Genomic DNA, 15,090 nt, shown 5'->3' on the forward strand with positions numbered 1-15,090 from the left:
TCAATAATTTTTCAGTATAAAGCTATCACAAAAGGGCTCAGTGATATAATGCTTCTGAGTTATAAAAAGAAATTAGAAAAAATTAAACAAGAATATTTTTTCATTTTTACTTTTTTTGTACAAAAAAGTTTTTATGGCTATAGGAAAAACTGCATGATAACCTCAGTTTAAAAGATCACAAAAACAGCAACACTATTTATTTAGAATCAACTGATTATTTAGTTTATATACCACAATTTAGTTAAAAGAATGAATAGTGAAGTCATAGAGACAGGTATGACACAGGAAAAAACATCAGCTGACAGCAAGGGAAAAAAAAACCAAAACTATGAAAGGCAGAAACAGAACTTAAATACCTCAGGGAAGTGTAATATAGGGATTAAATCTAAATCCCTCAAAGCCCCAAATATTCACAGAACTAGAATGCAATAGAAAACATAATTTTCTTGATGACCAAACCAAACTTCAATTATATATTTAGCACTTTTAGTTAGAGCTGGAAGTCAGGTAAAACACTCAAACTAATAATGTATAAAGAATTCAATTAATATAGATAACATATATGATATATAATATACATATATTTAATGTTTACAAAATACATATTTCAATTAGCTAGAACATTCCCATGTGAAAATGATGTTATATAAACAGTATACTATACATTTCAGTCATGATATATGGTACCCAGAATATCTTGAAAAATCAGGACAAAAAAAAATCAAGTAAGGAATGCTTCATCTATGCTTGATGCACAGCAAACACTTTCCAACTAGTAGGAAAGAATAAATAAAAAACCGATTAACATACTTACCAATACAGAATACAGAAATTTTGTGACAAGAACTACTTCAATGCAACCAACAGTTAAATTAACTTGACTGTCAAACACATTCATGTCTGTGTACGCAGAACCAGCAGTTGCACCCATATAAGAAACGACTCTGAAGCTGAAAACTTCTTTTCCAGTAATATAAACAGCCTTAATGAGAGAAAATTTAATTGTCAAAATCCACTTTCGAAATGATATGTCTTCAGTACAAAAATAAAGCAAACGCAAGATATACACACATATCTGGAAAATCTTGTAAGTAGTCAAGCCAAGTACAAATAAGACAACAATTCTAACTTCTTTTTTTCCTTTTTTTGCGGTACGCGGGCCTCTCACTGTTGTGGCCTCTTCCGTTGCGGAGCACAGGCTCCAGACGCGCAGGCTCAGCGGCCATGGCTCACGGGCCCAGCCGCTCCGCGGCATGTGGTATCTTCCCGGACCGGGGCACGAACCCGTGTCCCCTACATCGGCAGGCGGACTTTCAACCACTGCGCCACCAGGGAAGCCCCTAACTTCTTTATTAGAATCTACACTGCAAGTTTTTTCAAATCAGTAGTGGCAACTCCCTTTATGGGCCATGAAATCCATTTACTAGGTCTGGCACAAGATTTTTTTAAATGGAAAAAACAGAAAAAAAATCAGAATACACATTTTCATTTAGTGTGTATACATGTGTACTGAGAACTGCCATATAAAGGTATTTTTCAGTCACTGTCAAAACTTAATATAATCTATTTTCTTCATTTGAGATATGTGAATTATTATCCAGATCCTTCCAAGGAGTTTTCTCCTATCACTATACTTCTGTTCCTTACTAGTTTGTCAAGAGTCATCTCAACTGCCAAACAAGAATTACCTACAGCAGTATAATGTCTCAAACTCTGCAATACCAGTTAAAAATGGTGGAGATATTAGCAGATGTGAAATGTCAAAAATATTCTGAAAGATAAACAGAGCACTCACTAACTTAGTTTATAGCTTTCTTGACCCTCTAAATGCTAGAAGTAAGGCAGAGGGCTGAAGAATCATCAAGAAGTAAATGAATTCCAACCATGGAACAAAAAAACCTCAGGAATCAAGGATAGTTGTCTGAAGGTTGAGGTGTAAGATGAGACTAAACAGAAGTCTACAGGAATTCTGCTTCTGCCTAGGATGTAGAATGCTGGAGAGACAGTTACTCCAAACCTTAAGAACAAGAAAAACAAAAACAGATAAACTACAAAATCATAACTTTTCTTAAAACCATTAGAAATCTGAGGTCACAAGCCAACTAAGCAGCCTAAAATCTAAAGAAAAAAGGTACCTTCAAGAGAGAACCTTAAGCACCAGCTCACCTGTGGTAAGGGGCAGAAGAAAAGAGCTGTCAGATACCATACAAGCTAAGTAAGAAGTCAGATAAAATGGTAAAGGTTGACTATGAACTTATAATGTGATATACAGAATCCCTGGGAGTCACAGACACAAGAGGAGCTCACACTTAGTTGCAAGCACTTCATTGTGTGCTTTCTGCTGGGAGCTCCTGAGAGACTGGGGCCAGAGTGGAATACCAGAGGAAGCTTTCCTTGGTACAACCCTCAAAGAGAGGAGAAGCCTCCACTCTAGAAAAGGCCCAAAGTTCCATCGGATTATTTCTCTTAGAACAGAAGCCTTAAGAAACTAGCAGACAGGCAGTAACCTTGTTGCCCTCAGAGCACAGGTGAAGATACCATACCCTAGAGGAAAAGATAAAACTCCCTCTACACTCGGGGGAAGAAACCGTTCTGGGACCCATTATAGAGCACCTTCTACTGGAGCAGGAAGGCATACTCTCCCATACAGGAGCTACCAAAGATCTGAGTCAAATGCCATGGGAGGGATGGACAGGATCACCAAGAATGCCCCATTTCTGAGACCTGGAGAAACAGATCTGGCTAGACTGGACGTGAACTAGGACAAATGACAAGCGTACCTAAAACATCTTCCCACTCTACCGCCACCCCCAAATACCATCAAGACGGCAAGCTCTACGAAAAAGCAGCAGTAGACTCTAAACATCAAGGAAAGAGCCAAGAGTATGGAAAGAGAACTTTCTGAGGTACAAGAGTAGAGGAAAAGTCAACAGCATAGTATGAAGCAGCACTCCAACAAAAAATCCCCCACATAGCTGAAGGAATGTGAGGCAGTGGTATATTGAAGGGAATCATATTAAACAAGAAAACTCAAACCCAGTTCAGCTCTCCATTAACTGGATTCAATCCCTCATGTTAATAGACTAGCAGAAAAAGGAGGCACACTCACTTTCAGACATAAATACTATTCACTTCTGTCTCTATTATCCTATATATGATGTCTTACAGTCAATCATTAGTTATGAAACAACCCAAAAAGCAAGAAGAAAATAAATGACAAAGCAATCAACAGAATCAGACTTGCTTATAACATAGATGTTGGAACTTTCAGCCGGCGGATTTTGAATTATTATGATTACTAAGGTAAGTGCTTCTAGCGGAAAACGTGGAAAATATGAATGAACAGACTGAAGAATGTGAGCAGAGAAATGGAAAATGGAAAAAAGACTCAAAGGGAAATATTAAAGATTAAAAAAACATGGTAATAGATGAAGAATACTTTCAATGGGTTTATTAGCATATTCAACGGAGCCAAGGACAAAATCAGTGAACTTAAAAATAGGTCAAAAGAAATTACACAAGCGAAACATAATGAGAAAAGAATGGGAAGAGTGGAACAGAGGATCCAAAGGTTATGGGACAATATCTAACAGGAATCTAATAAGAATTTTTGGAACCCAAGAGGGAGAAGAATAGGGAGGAGGCGGAGGAGGAAGAGGAGGTGAGGAAGCGAGAGAGGTGGAAGCAGAACTATTTGAAAAGGTATAAAAAATATTGAGACAGATCCAGAAAACTCTGAACAGGACAAATATGAAAATATACTTTCATATACCTAGCATACCATACACAAATTCTCAAGTCAGTCAGATAAAGATGAGAAATTATGTACACCTAGCAAACATATCACTCAGAAAATGAAGGTGAAATAAAAGCCTTTTTTTTTTCCAGTTCTGATGCCTCCTTCCTGCCAAAAGATGAAATAATTCATAACCTGCAGACTTGCATCATAAGAAATGATTAAGTTCTTCGAGTAGAAATACAAATAACAGAATTTTGAAGGTACATGAAGAAATGAGTTCCGGAAATAGTTAGAATAAAGGTAAATACATCTCTTATAAAAAATTAATTGCTCTAAAGAAAACTGACTAAACCCCGATTGGTAGGTATACATTGTGGACTTTCAGCATACACAAAAGTAAAATATATTACAATAATACTGTGATAGGCAAGAAGTAGGAATTGACAGTATAGCACTGTTAAGATATGCGATACTACATAAAGCAGTAAAGTATCAATGGAAGGTAGACTGTAATATCCCCAATACTATTAATCAATAAAAAACAATATCTTCCATAAGTCACATGAGTGACTTGTGACTATCCCCCTTGAGTCCAACAGAAGAGAAGAAATTTTCATAAAACAGTGTTTAGTGCACAGAGGTTGTGGCCTAGGAGACAACAGGTGTAGATAAGGGGTAAATAAAACACCATACTGAAAAAATGGGTATTTTAAGTAAAAATCTGTAAATTGAAATGTAAGGTCCCCACATTCTTCAACCAACTGGCTCCCTGAATCTAGACTGTCAGGCCTATACTTATAGTACTTTTCTAAAAGGAAAATGACTGGCCTGAGAGAGGGGAAAAAAAAAAACAAACTTTAGATACTCAAGTTTTGAGGCCATCAAATCACTACATTACTGACTGACCATCTACCATGATGTCCACCTGTCCCAACTCCTGCCCACAAAAAGCTTCCAATCAGCTCTGAATATCTAGGCAAAATTACAAAGTCCTTCTAGGAGAAAGAAAGTGAAACTGTCATCAGAATCATAAGCAGCAATGTGATTGAACACTAGGCCAGAAGACACAGAATAACATGTTTAAGATCATCTAGAAAAAAAAAATGCAAGCTAAAGAATCAAAATCCAGCCAAAGTACTCTGTAAATATAAATGTAATGCAACATACAGACACTCATGGAGTACTATTCTTAGCCCTGCCTACAGAATCTACCAGGGAATAAACTTTTAAGTAGCCAAAATTTTGAAGATGTCGGCATAAAGACTGGTGAAAACTCCCATTTAATAAAGAAGAAATGTTTGAATCAGAATATTATCATTTTGCAATCCTTAATGAAATAATGGTTTTTAACATTACAAAAACAACGACAGCTAGACACTGTGCATCCTTTGAAAATACACAACACCAACTATGAAGTATTCTTGCCCTCCCCAGTCCCTGTAAAAAAAAAAAACCAAAAATAACCCTGAATCTCACTGAATGAGGTTTAACTATCAATTTACAGGAAATATACGGAATAGAGGAACATGTTAAATATCACGAAAACACAATCAGCACAAGCTGATGGAAAATTCTACAAAACAAATAGGATAGCAACAAATGGCAAGGGAGAGAAAGAGATAGAAAATTATAGATTAAAACAGACTTGAGAGGCATATTAATCAAAACGCACTGTATGGACCTCCTCTGGATCTGATCTAAACAAACTAAAGGAAAAAAATTATGAGACACTCAAGGAAATATGAGAACTCACTGGATGGTTGATAACATTAAGAAATAACTGTGCCACCGGTCAGAATGGCCATCATCAAAAAATCTACAAACAAGAAATGCTGGAGAGGGTGTGGAGAAAAGGGAACCCTCCTACACTGCTGGTGGGAATGTAAATTGATACAGCCACTATGGAGGACAGTATGGAGGTTCCTTAAAAAATAGAACTACCATGCCACCCAGCAATCCCACTACTGGACATATACCCTGAGAAAACCATAATTCAAAAAGAGTCATGTACCACAATGTTCACTGCAGCTTTATTTACAATAGCCAGGACTTGGAAGCAACCTAAGTGTCCATCGACAGATGAATGGATAAAGAAGATGTGGCACATATATACAATGGAATATTACTCAGCCATAAAAAGAAACAAAATTGAGTTATTTGTAGTGAGGTGGATGGACCTAGAGTCTGTCATACAGAGTAAAGTAAGTCAGAAAGAGAAAAATAAATACCATATGCTAACACATATATATGGAATCTAAAAAAAAATGGTTCTGAAGAACGTAGGGGCAGGACAGGAATAAAGACTCAGATGTAGAGAACGGACTTGAGGACACGGGGAGGGGAACGGTAAGCTGGGATGAAGTGAGAGAGTGGCATGGACATACATACACTACCAAATGTCAAATAGATAGCTATTGGGAAGCAGCTGCATAGCACAGGGAGATCAGCTCGGTGCTCTGTGACCACCTAGAGGGGTGGGATAAGGAGGGTGGGAGGGAGACGCAAAAGGGAGGAGATATGGGGATTTATGTATATGTATAGCTGATTCACTTTGTTATAAAGCAGAAACTAACACACCATTGTAAAGCAATTATACTCCAATAAAGATGTTTAAAAAAAAGAAATAATTGTGCCCAGCCCCAGGCCGGGAGGCCCACATGGGGGAACTGCAGGCTGGTGCCCCTCTGGACGATGGCAGCGGCTGGACAGGAAGTGAGGAAGGAAGCGAGGAGGGCACTGGCGGCAGTGAGGGGATGGGGGGAGACAGGGGCCCAGGCACAGAGGGTGTATGGAGTCCAGACATCGAACAGAGCTTCCAGGAGGCCCTGGCCATCTACCTACCCTGTGGCTGGTGGAAAATCATCCTGTCTGATGAAGGCAAGATATATGGTCGGAATGAACTGATTGCCCGCTACATCAAGCTGAGAACGAGGAAGACTCAAACTTGCAAACAGATCTCTAGTCATATCCAGGTTTTGGCCTGAAGGAAATCGAGGGAAATCCAGTCCAAGCTCAAGGACCAGGTTTTCAAGGACAAAGCTTTCCAGACAATGGCCACCATGTCCTCGGCCCAGCTCATCTCAGCAACTTCCCTGAAGGCCAAACTTGGTCCCGCCGGTCCTCAGGCCCCAGAGCTTTTCCAGTTTTGGTTGGGGGGTTCTGGGCCCCCCTGGAATGTTCCAGATGTGAAGCCATTCTCGCAGACACTGTTCTCCTTGTCACTGACTCCTCCTGACTTCCCAGGGTACGAGCCCCCCCAAGCCCTCTCACCTCCTGCTTTGCCTCCACCTGCCCCATCAGCCCCAGCCTGGCAGGCTCAGGCTCTGGGCACTGCTCGGTTGCAGCTGGTGGAGTCCTCGGCCTTTGTGGAACCTCTGGATGCAGCTGACTCTTACCAGAGGCACCTGGTTGTACACAGCAGCCAGCACTACCCCAGCCCCAAAGCGCCCCCCTTCGGGAGTGTGGACGTCCGGCAGATCTATGACAAATTCCCTAAGAAAAAGGGCGGTCTGCGGGAGCTGTATGACTGTGGGCCCCCCACGCCTTCTTCCTGGTCAAGTGTTGGGAGGACCTGACCTGGGGGCCGAGTGGTGAGGAGGTGGGGGCCGGCAGCAGCAGTGGTGGCTTCTATCTAGTGAGCAGCCAGTACGAGAGCCTGGAGCACATGACCCTCACCTGTTCCTCCTGTTCCAAAGAAGAAGGTCTGCTTCTTTGGCAAGTAGGTAGGTGGTGGAGAAGGTGGGGACGGAGCATGCCCAGCTGGAGGACGGGAGGTTCATGTACTGCCTGCTGCGCTCACCCACGTGCAAGTACCTGGTGAATTTCCTGCACAAGCTTTGGCAGCTACCCGAGCGCTATATGATGAACAGTGTCCTGGAGAACTCCACCATCCTCCAGTGGTGACAGAGACACCCAGGAACTGCTGCTCTGCACCACCTACGTCTTCGAGGTCTCCACCAGTGAGCGGGGCGTCCAGCACCACATTTACCGCCTGCTCAGGGACTGAAGGGGGACCCCAGAAGTGGCCCACCCCCGGAATACCCTCCTCCCAGGAAGGACCTCCAGCTTTCCTCACGTTTCTTCCTTGGTGAGGGGGCTGCTCCCTGTTAGGACCTTAAAAGGTGGGTGGTGAGTTGAATGGGCTGGGACTGAGAAGAAAGGATGGATCCTGATATTGGGACCTCACAGGGGTGTCTGAAAGGACAGATCACTCCAGAGCATTTGACACTGGGGGCAGGAGTGAGACAACCCCTGGAACAGCACTGGTTTCTGTCTCTGACAGGCACCCTTCCCCTTCTCTGTTTTGGATATTTTGGAAGGCCCCAGTTACACACTGGCTTGTCGCTCTCTGTTTTTCAGGGCCCTCTTCTTCCCAATCTGCCTCTCCTTACCAGCCCCATCCTAGGACCCTGATACCAAATTTTGAAGGTTAACCCTTTCCGTGCAGGAGTAAAGCCAGCTGGGCCCTGGAAATTTTTTTTTTTTTTTAACATTACAAGAGATATTCATAAGTGGGTGTTAGGGCCGTGACACTTTCTCAGCTGGGCAAGCCAGTGGGGCGAGGCTTTTAAATCTCATGTCGCCTTCTAAACAGGCTGTGGCGCTGGGCTGTGTTGCCTCCCTCTCCTCTCCTCCTCCCAAAGTGTGTTCTGACAGAGGATAAAGCTATTTTACCAAAAAAGAAAGAAAGAAAGAAAGAATTGCTTGCTTTTTAAAGGCGAAATACCAATGGGTTTTTTTTTCTTTGGTAGACCGTGAAAGATTCTAAAATTTATATTTATATACGTAAACGCAAAAGTCCAAGAACAGCCAAGACATTATTGAAGAAAACAAACAAGATGGAAGATGAATTATAAAACTTAAGAATTAAGCTCAATAATTCAGTTTGGAATTGAAAGGCAGTATAAAATAGTTGTTAAGAGCATAAACTACAGAGTCTGAATGCCTGTTACATCCAGGATGTTAGATGAAGCTCTACTAGATATGTGACCTCAAGAAAAACCTTTATGTGCTTCAGTTTCTTTATCCATAATATTGGAAAATGAAATTCTGATCTAAATGACGTTTGTGAAGATTAAATAACTTAATATTTATAAAGCATTTAGAACACTATCCAGCACCAAGTAAGGACTATATGTATGTTTGGTACTGATTCAAGGATAAGTAAACCAATGGAACACAAAAGAGAGCCCAGAAATAAATCTATCCATATATCTACACTTAATATTTAATAGATATAGTACTGTATACAAGTAAGAAAAGGATAGCTATTTAAATAAATGATACTAGGATAAAAACAACCCAGTGTGAAAAAAAAAATGAAATTGGACCCCAGCCTCAATTATATAGAAAAATCAATTCCAAGTAGGATGAAAGACCTAACAGTGAAAGGCAAAATTATATAACTTTTAGAAGGTCACATAGGGGAATAACTTTATGAATTCAGGGGATGGAATGATTTAGAAGACTAAATTCTCAAATCAAAAAAGAAAAGAATGATAAATTCAACTTAATTAAAATTAATAACTTTTGTTCATCAAAAGACATCATAACCAAACTGGGAGTAACTATTTGAAACACAAACTAAGCAAGGAATAATGTATAAAATATTAAATGATTTCCTACAAATCAATAAAGAAAAAAATAAACATTCCTTCCTCTAAAATTGATAAATTAAACCAGGTGTCAGCAAACTACAAACAGCAGGATTAGGTAAAAATGGTTTACATACTTTTAAGTAGTTAAAAAAATATCTAAATAATATTTTGTGACATATGCAAATTATATGAAATTTACATTTTATTATCCATAAAATAAAATTTTACTGGAACACAGCCAAATCACTCATTTACACAAATGACTGCTTTCACACTACAAGAGCAGGGCTGAATAGTTGCAACAAAAACTTCATGGCCCACAAAGCCTAAAACACAATCTGGCTATTCACAGAAAAAGTTTACTGGCACCTGAGTTAAACTAATAGGCATCTCATAGAAGAGCAAGTATAAATAGTCTATAAGTATATGAAAAGATGTGCAATTTCATTAGTGTGGTAAGAAAAATACAAACTGAAAACACCATATCATACACTCCAGATCTTCAAAAAATGTAATATCTGACAATTCCAAGCACTGGCATTGAAATGAAATACCAGATCTCTCTTCCACTGCTCCTGGGAGTACATATGCCACTAGAAATAGATTCTCTGAAAAATGCTTGCATGAGATATGTCCAAGAATATATCAGGAGACATGTATTGATACAAGACTAGTTACAGAAGCAATACTCATAAAAACAAAAGAGTAGAAACCAAATATCCATCAACAGAACAATGAATAAATAACCAGTGGTAACAAAAATGAATGAACTAATATTACTCAGCCATAAAAAGGAACGAAATTGGGTCATTTGTAGAGACGTGGATGGACCTAGAAACTGTCATACACTATGAAGTAAGTCAGAAAGAGAAAAACAAATATCATATATTAACACATACATGTGGAATCTAGAAAAACTGGTTTGCAAGGCAGAAATAGAGACACAGATGTAGAGAACAAGCATATGGACACCAAGCGGGGAAAGTAGGAGGGATGTTGGTGGGATGAATTGGGAGATTGGGATTGACATATATATACTAATATGCATAAAATAGATAACTAATAAGAACCTGCTGTATAAAAATAAATAAATAAATAAAAATTTAAAAGCATGGTTAAAAAAAAAATGAATGAACTATACCTACAAACGTCAACATGGATACACCTCAAAAATATAATGAATGATAAGATGCAAGGCTAAAGAAATACATATAAAATATGATCTCCTTTAAAAAGGGGAGTGCAAGATGAAACAACGTGTTATGTAAGGATTCATACATAGCTGGTAACATTTATTAAAAATACAAAAAGCCGGACATAGTTAACTCTCCAAGGAGACAGTACAATAAAGTCAAATTAGGGCATACTGGTGACTTCTGGGGTATGTTCTATTACTTGGCTTGAGGGTTGGGTATAAAGGTATTTGTTTTACTGTTGTTCTTTACGTTATATTACTTGCTTTTGTGTATATGCTATATTTCAAAATAAAACATATTTCCAAATACCACAAAACTGGGCAATATATTGTTTAAGGATGCAAACATATAAGGTTAAAAACTACAATGAAGAGTAAAGAGGAAAAAAAGCAAGGATATACAATTTATATAATAGCTTGTTATCATCTCAATTTTTAATAAAAATATGTAAGAACAATAGAAACAAAACCATATGTGCAAAAATTCCAAAAAAGATCCACATTATCAAATCTCACTCAAGAAGAACAAGAAAATCTGATTAGACTTACATCAAGTAAAGAAATGGAACAGTAATTAAAAATTCTTCCCCACAGAAAACCTCAAAGCCACACAGCTTCACTGCTGAGTTCCATCAAACACTTAAGGAAGACATAATATATACCAATTCTACATAAATCTTTCAGAAAACAGATGAGAAAACACTTCCAAATTCATTTTATGAAGCCAATATTAGCCTGATACTAAAGACAGAAAAGTATAAAACAGTTAGAAATACTGGTGTACCTACCACCAAGAATTAACAAGCTTAACAACTGGATAAATTTTTAAACACTCATAATTTACAGTGATATTTTATTTCATGAGAATGTCAGGTCAGCTAGAATCTTTTTCAGGTTATGGCACACATAAATAACAGTATCTGTACAATGATACTAGTATAAATGAATGCTGCTCCAGGACAGAGTCAAATAATCTGAGAACTCTAGTCCTTTCTCCAGCTGCCCAGAAAGCTGAAGGGCTCAATATATTATACTTAAAACCCACTCAGGGCACAATAGTGTGTCATGGAACAGTAATTACAAAGCTCTGATCCAGGGCAAAAAGATTATGTCTCTTTGGTTCCTTGACATGTGGAGAGTTATGAAGGTAGTTTGTTTAAAAATCATATACATCGGAATCAAAGTCAAGAAATATGGAAAGGAAAATGGGGTGGGACAAGAAGACACAAGTGAGAAACTTCATTTTGTAGCTTTTCTTAAGTTGGATTTTTAACCTTAAAGATGCATTAAAAATAAAATTACAGAGAAAAAAAGTAAATGTCTTAGGTTATAATATCAGTTCCATTACTAACTACTTGTATGACTTGTAGTAGATTCATTTATTTATATTAGCTTTACTTTCTAAATAGGACAAATAAAATGGACAATCTACTTCCTAAACGCTCTAATACTATAATTTTTCAAATAAAAGCAATGGAAGCAAATCAAACCATGGCTTCTGAAAAATTTCTTGTTCTTTATTCCTATGAGCCATGTACCTTTGATGTTTTGGGGACTCTTGTTATCTCATGCTAACAAACCACAATAAGAAAATACAAGGCATAAGAATTTTTATTTAACATAAAAATCAGGTCATCACTGTTTCTCATCAGTATTATTTGCTAATAAGCCTATACATCTGTTTCCTTTCTTCCTGTCACATTCCGAACTTTGACTTCCTGACTCAACAAGTACCTCAGCCTTTTCTAATCCTACTATTTGATGTTCTCTTCACTCCTTTAAATATACCACCTTACCCAGATGCTCCACTGTTTAAAAATTACCTGTCCAACTCCACAACAGTATCTAGTCCAAGAACCTTACTCTCTTGCACCCAGTAACAACAAAAGGACCTATCCTTCAACCACTAGCCACCTAGTTCCAAGGACTCTCTTAACATTATAACGCTACGTTAGTAAGTATCCATGAAAATAAACTTAAAAAAAAAATCTCGTTTATTCAATCTGACTTCATATCCTCTGCTCTGAAATCTGAAATGCAGTACAAGGTTCATAATACTTCAAAATAGCAAAAAGATAAAAAGTAAATAATGCATTTGCTACTCCCCTCCCCCCTTCCCCACAAAAGCACTCCACAACTAAGTTCCAGCAGTATCACTTGTACTAATTTCATTTATGAGATACTTAATCGTCATTTTACAAATAAACAGATTCTGAGATTAGGCCACCCAACTACTGAAGAGCAGGGCTAAAATAAGAACCTAATTATGCCTAACTTCAAAGCCCATGGACCTACTAAGACACACTGCTAAAATCCGATGACTGTTTAATTTATACCTATGAACAATCTTAAAGGACAATTATATTTAATAATGTTAATGAATAGAAACAAATTCATACCTTTTTGTATACAGCTGCTATATCAGAATCCAGAACAATTATATTCCTTAGCTTTGCATTTATTTCAGTCACTGATGGCCTCATAATCATCTCAGAATCAAGCCCTAAGGGAAAAAAAAATTATTAAATTCTTTTTCCTTCATTTAATAGTTCTGAATTTACTTTTCCTCAAATCTTATTACCTTCAATCTTAATTTCTGAAATGTTATGTTTCTGATCTTGAATAAAGATCTGTAAACATGATAATTCTGCTAAAATCTGTAAGGTAATAATATCTTCATTCTTGGATAGTTTTAAAGCTGCAAAAAGAAAGTCATATTGTAAAACATAAGACAAAACTTTTAGTAGTTACCTTACTACACTTATAAAGTAACTGAAATATCACAACAATGATAATGCTAGAGGAAAACGTGATTTGCAAATTGAAAGCAAGCAATATATTACCTACTAAATTAGGAATGCTAAAGAAAATCCAATCCAATGAAAACAAAGCCAAACAAATGCAAAGAGACAAAACAAAAATAGTTCCTAGATGAGAATAACATTTGAAACTAAGAAGTCGCAGTTGTAAAATCATAAATCTTTTGCGATTTAATGATTACAGGGTGATACATATTATTATCAAACTTGCAACTTTTGACTGCTTAGAAAAGCACTCCGATTAAAAAATATACTCTCATATTATTCAAATTTTGTTAGTTCTATTTTTCTAATTTAAATAATATTAAATGCATGAAATTTAATTACATTAAATACTTCTACTGTATAATCTTCAACTAAAATGAATGATAAGATAAATAAAAGCCACTTTTCTTCAGCAATAATCACTTTACTATTATTTTCTAAAATTAACCTGTTATATAATGAATCTTTCTAAATATTAATCTAGCAATAGAATTCTAAAGCCAATATTATAATAATAACGCAAGAGCCAAAATTTATTGATCTACTTAGTAAAAATTTGATGTTGAATTTTAAAGAAACATACGTATTTTTTTAATAAACTCTCCTTTGTCTTCAGTCTCTGCAATATGCACTGGGGCTGGTTTTTCCTCCGAATATGGAAGGATATTATTAAAATAATTTATTGTATTCAGAAGTGCTTCAGTATGTAAATGAATATCCAAAGAGGAAAAATTCACCTAAAGAACAAAGCTGATTTTAGTAATACAAATATTTGTCTGTATTCTTTGTGGTATAAAGGATACAATTTATAATATTCAATTTTTATCCTCAATGATCTTACAGTTCTAGTTATAAAATAATTTTCATAATATATTTGCTTAGAAATACAGTATCTAATTAAAAAATAAATTATTATTCACCTATACCTTAATCAGTTGCACAACATTGTTATAGGTGTCCTTCAACATTGTTATGGGTAAATTCTTTTCAGCCTATACAAAGTGAAAAAAACAAATCTGTTAGATTATCATAGGAAGACATATGTATATATATAATTACATAATGGTCCTAACACACATTTATATAATTTGCCAGCTATTTTTATATATATATATATATATATATATATATATATATAATTACTTAAACAAACGACTGCTTCACCAGAACAAATTTGTTAAGTATTCAATAAATGTTACGTACTATCTTGCTTATTATCAAGAGTGGATATTTAGGTATTATCACATGTAGAGGACAATCATTTAGTCAGCGACAACTCTGTAAGATACTTCCCAAATCTTCCTATATGTTAAAACAAAATTTTGACGCAACAGTCTGCCAGGTATCAAATACTCTGTGGTATCTTTAGACTTGGAACATTTCTACAATATAAAAGCTGTTTAATTCATAAACAACAAAACACTAAAATATCTATATCAATAATAGTAAAAACTGGTCTTAAAAGTGATATAATTCTCATTTACCATTAAGTACTGTAATTATTAAAATAACATGGCACTTACATAAAAACAGGTCAATGAAAACAAGGGCTAAATCATATGTAGACCACAGTACACATAAAAACTTAATAAATGACGAAATGGTTATCATAAATCCATAGGAAAGGAATAGAGTCACTGACAGCAGGAAAATTAGGTAACTTCAGACAATGGTGGGAAATCAAGTGAAAGCCTCATCTTATATCCTATACCACAATAAATTCCATCAAGACTGAAAAGTTTGTTGACATCCTGA

At 36.7% G+C, this 15,090-nt stretch overlaps 1 protein-coding gene and 1 pseudogene across 3 annotated transcripts in view; one reads left to right on the forward strand and one right to left on the reverse strand.

The window, feature by feature from the left end:
• The window catches only part of VPS13A (vacuolar protein sorting 13 homolog A), a 237,088-nt gene that overhangs the window by 117,480 nt on the left and 104,518 nt on the right, over nucleotides 1–15,090 (reverse strand). For all 3 annotated transcript variants that reach the window (XR_010944991.1, XM_067744120.1, XM_067744119.1), the window contains exons 28-32: nucleotides 14,262–14,327; nucleotides 13,919–14,072; nucleotides 13,113–13,229; nucleotides 12,931–13,034; nucleotides 815–982 (exon numbers count right to left, since the gene is read on the reverse strand). Coding sequence is in view for 2 of the 3 variants with exons in the window: in XM_067744120.1 (XP_067600221.1) it covers nucleotides 815–982; nucleotides 12,931–13,034; nucleotides 13,113–13,229; nucleotides 13,919–14,072; nucleotides 14,262–14,327 (609 nt within the window). In the remaining variant the exon portion in view is untranslated. The remainder of the gene's footprint in view (nucleotides 1–814; nucleotides 983–12,930; nucleotides 13,035–13,112; nucleotides 13,230–13,918; nucleotides 14,073–14,261; nucleotides 14,328–15,090) is intronic.
• LOC137227030 (transcriptional enhancer factor TEF-4 pseudogene) lies at nucleotides 6,378–7,813 on the forward strand (annotated as a pseudogene).

The sequence above is a fragment of the Pseudorca crassidens genome, chromosome 7 (genome assembly GCF_039906515.1).
Source record: "Pseudorca crassidens isolate mPseCra1 chromosome 7, mPseCra1.hap1, whole genome shotgun sequence".
NCBI classification, from domain to species: domain Eukaryota; kingdom Metazoa; phylum Chordata; class Mammalia; order Artiodactyla; family Delphinidae; genus Pseudorca; species Pseudorca crassidens.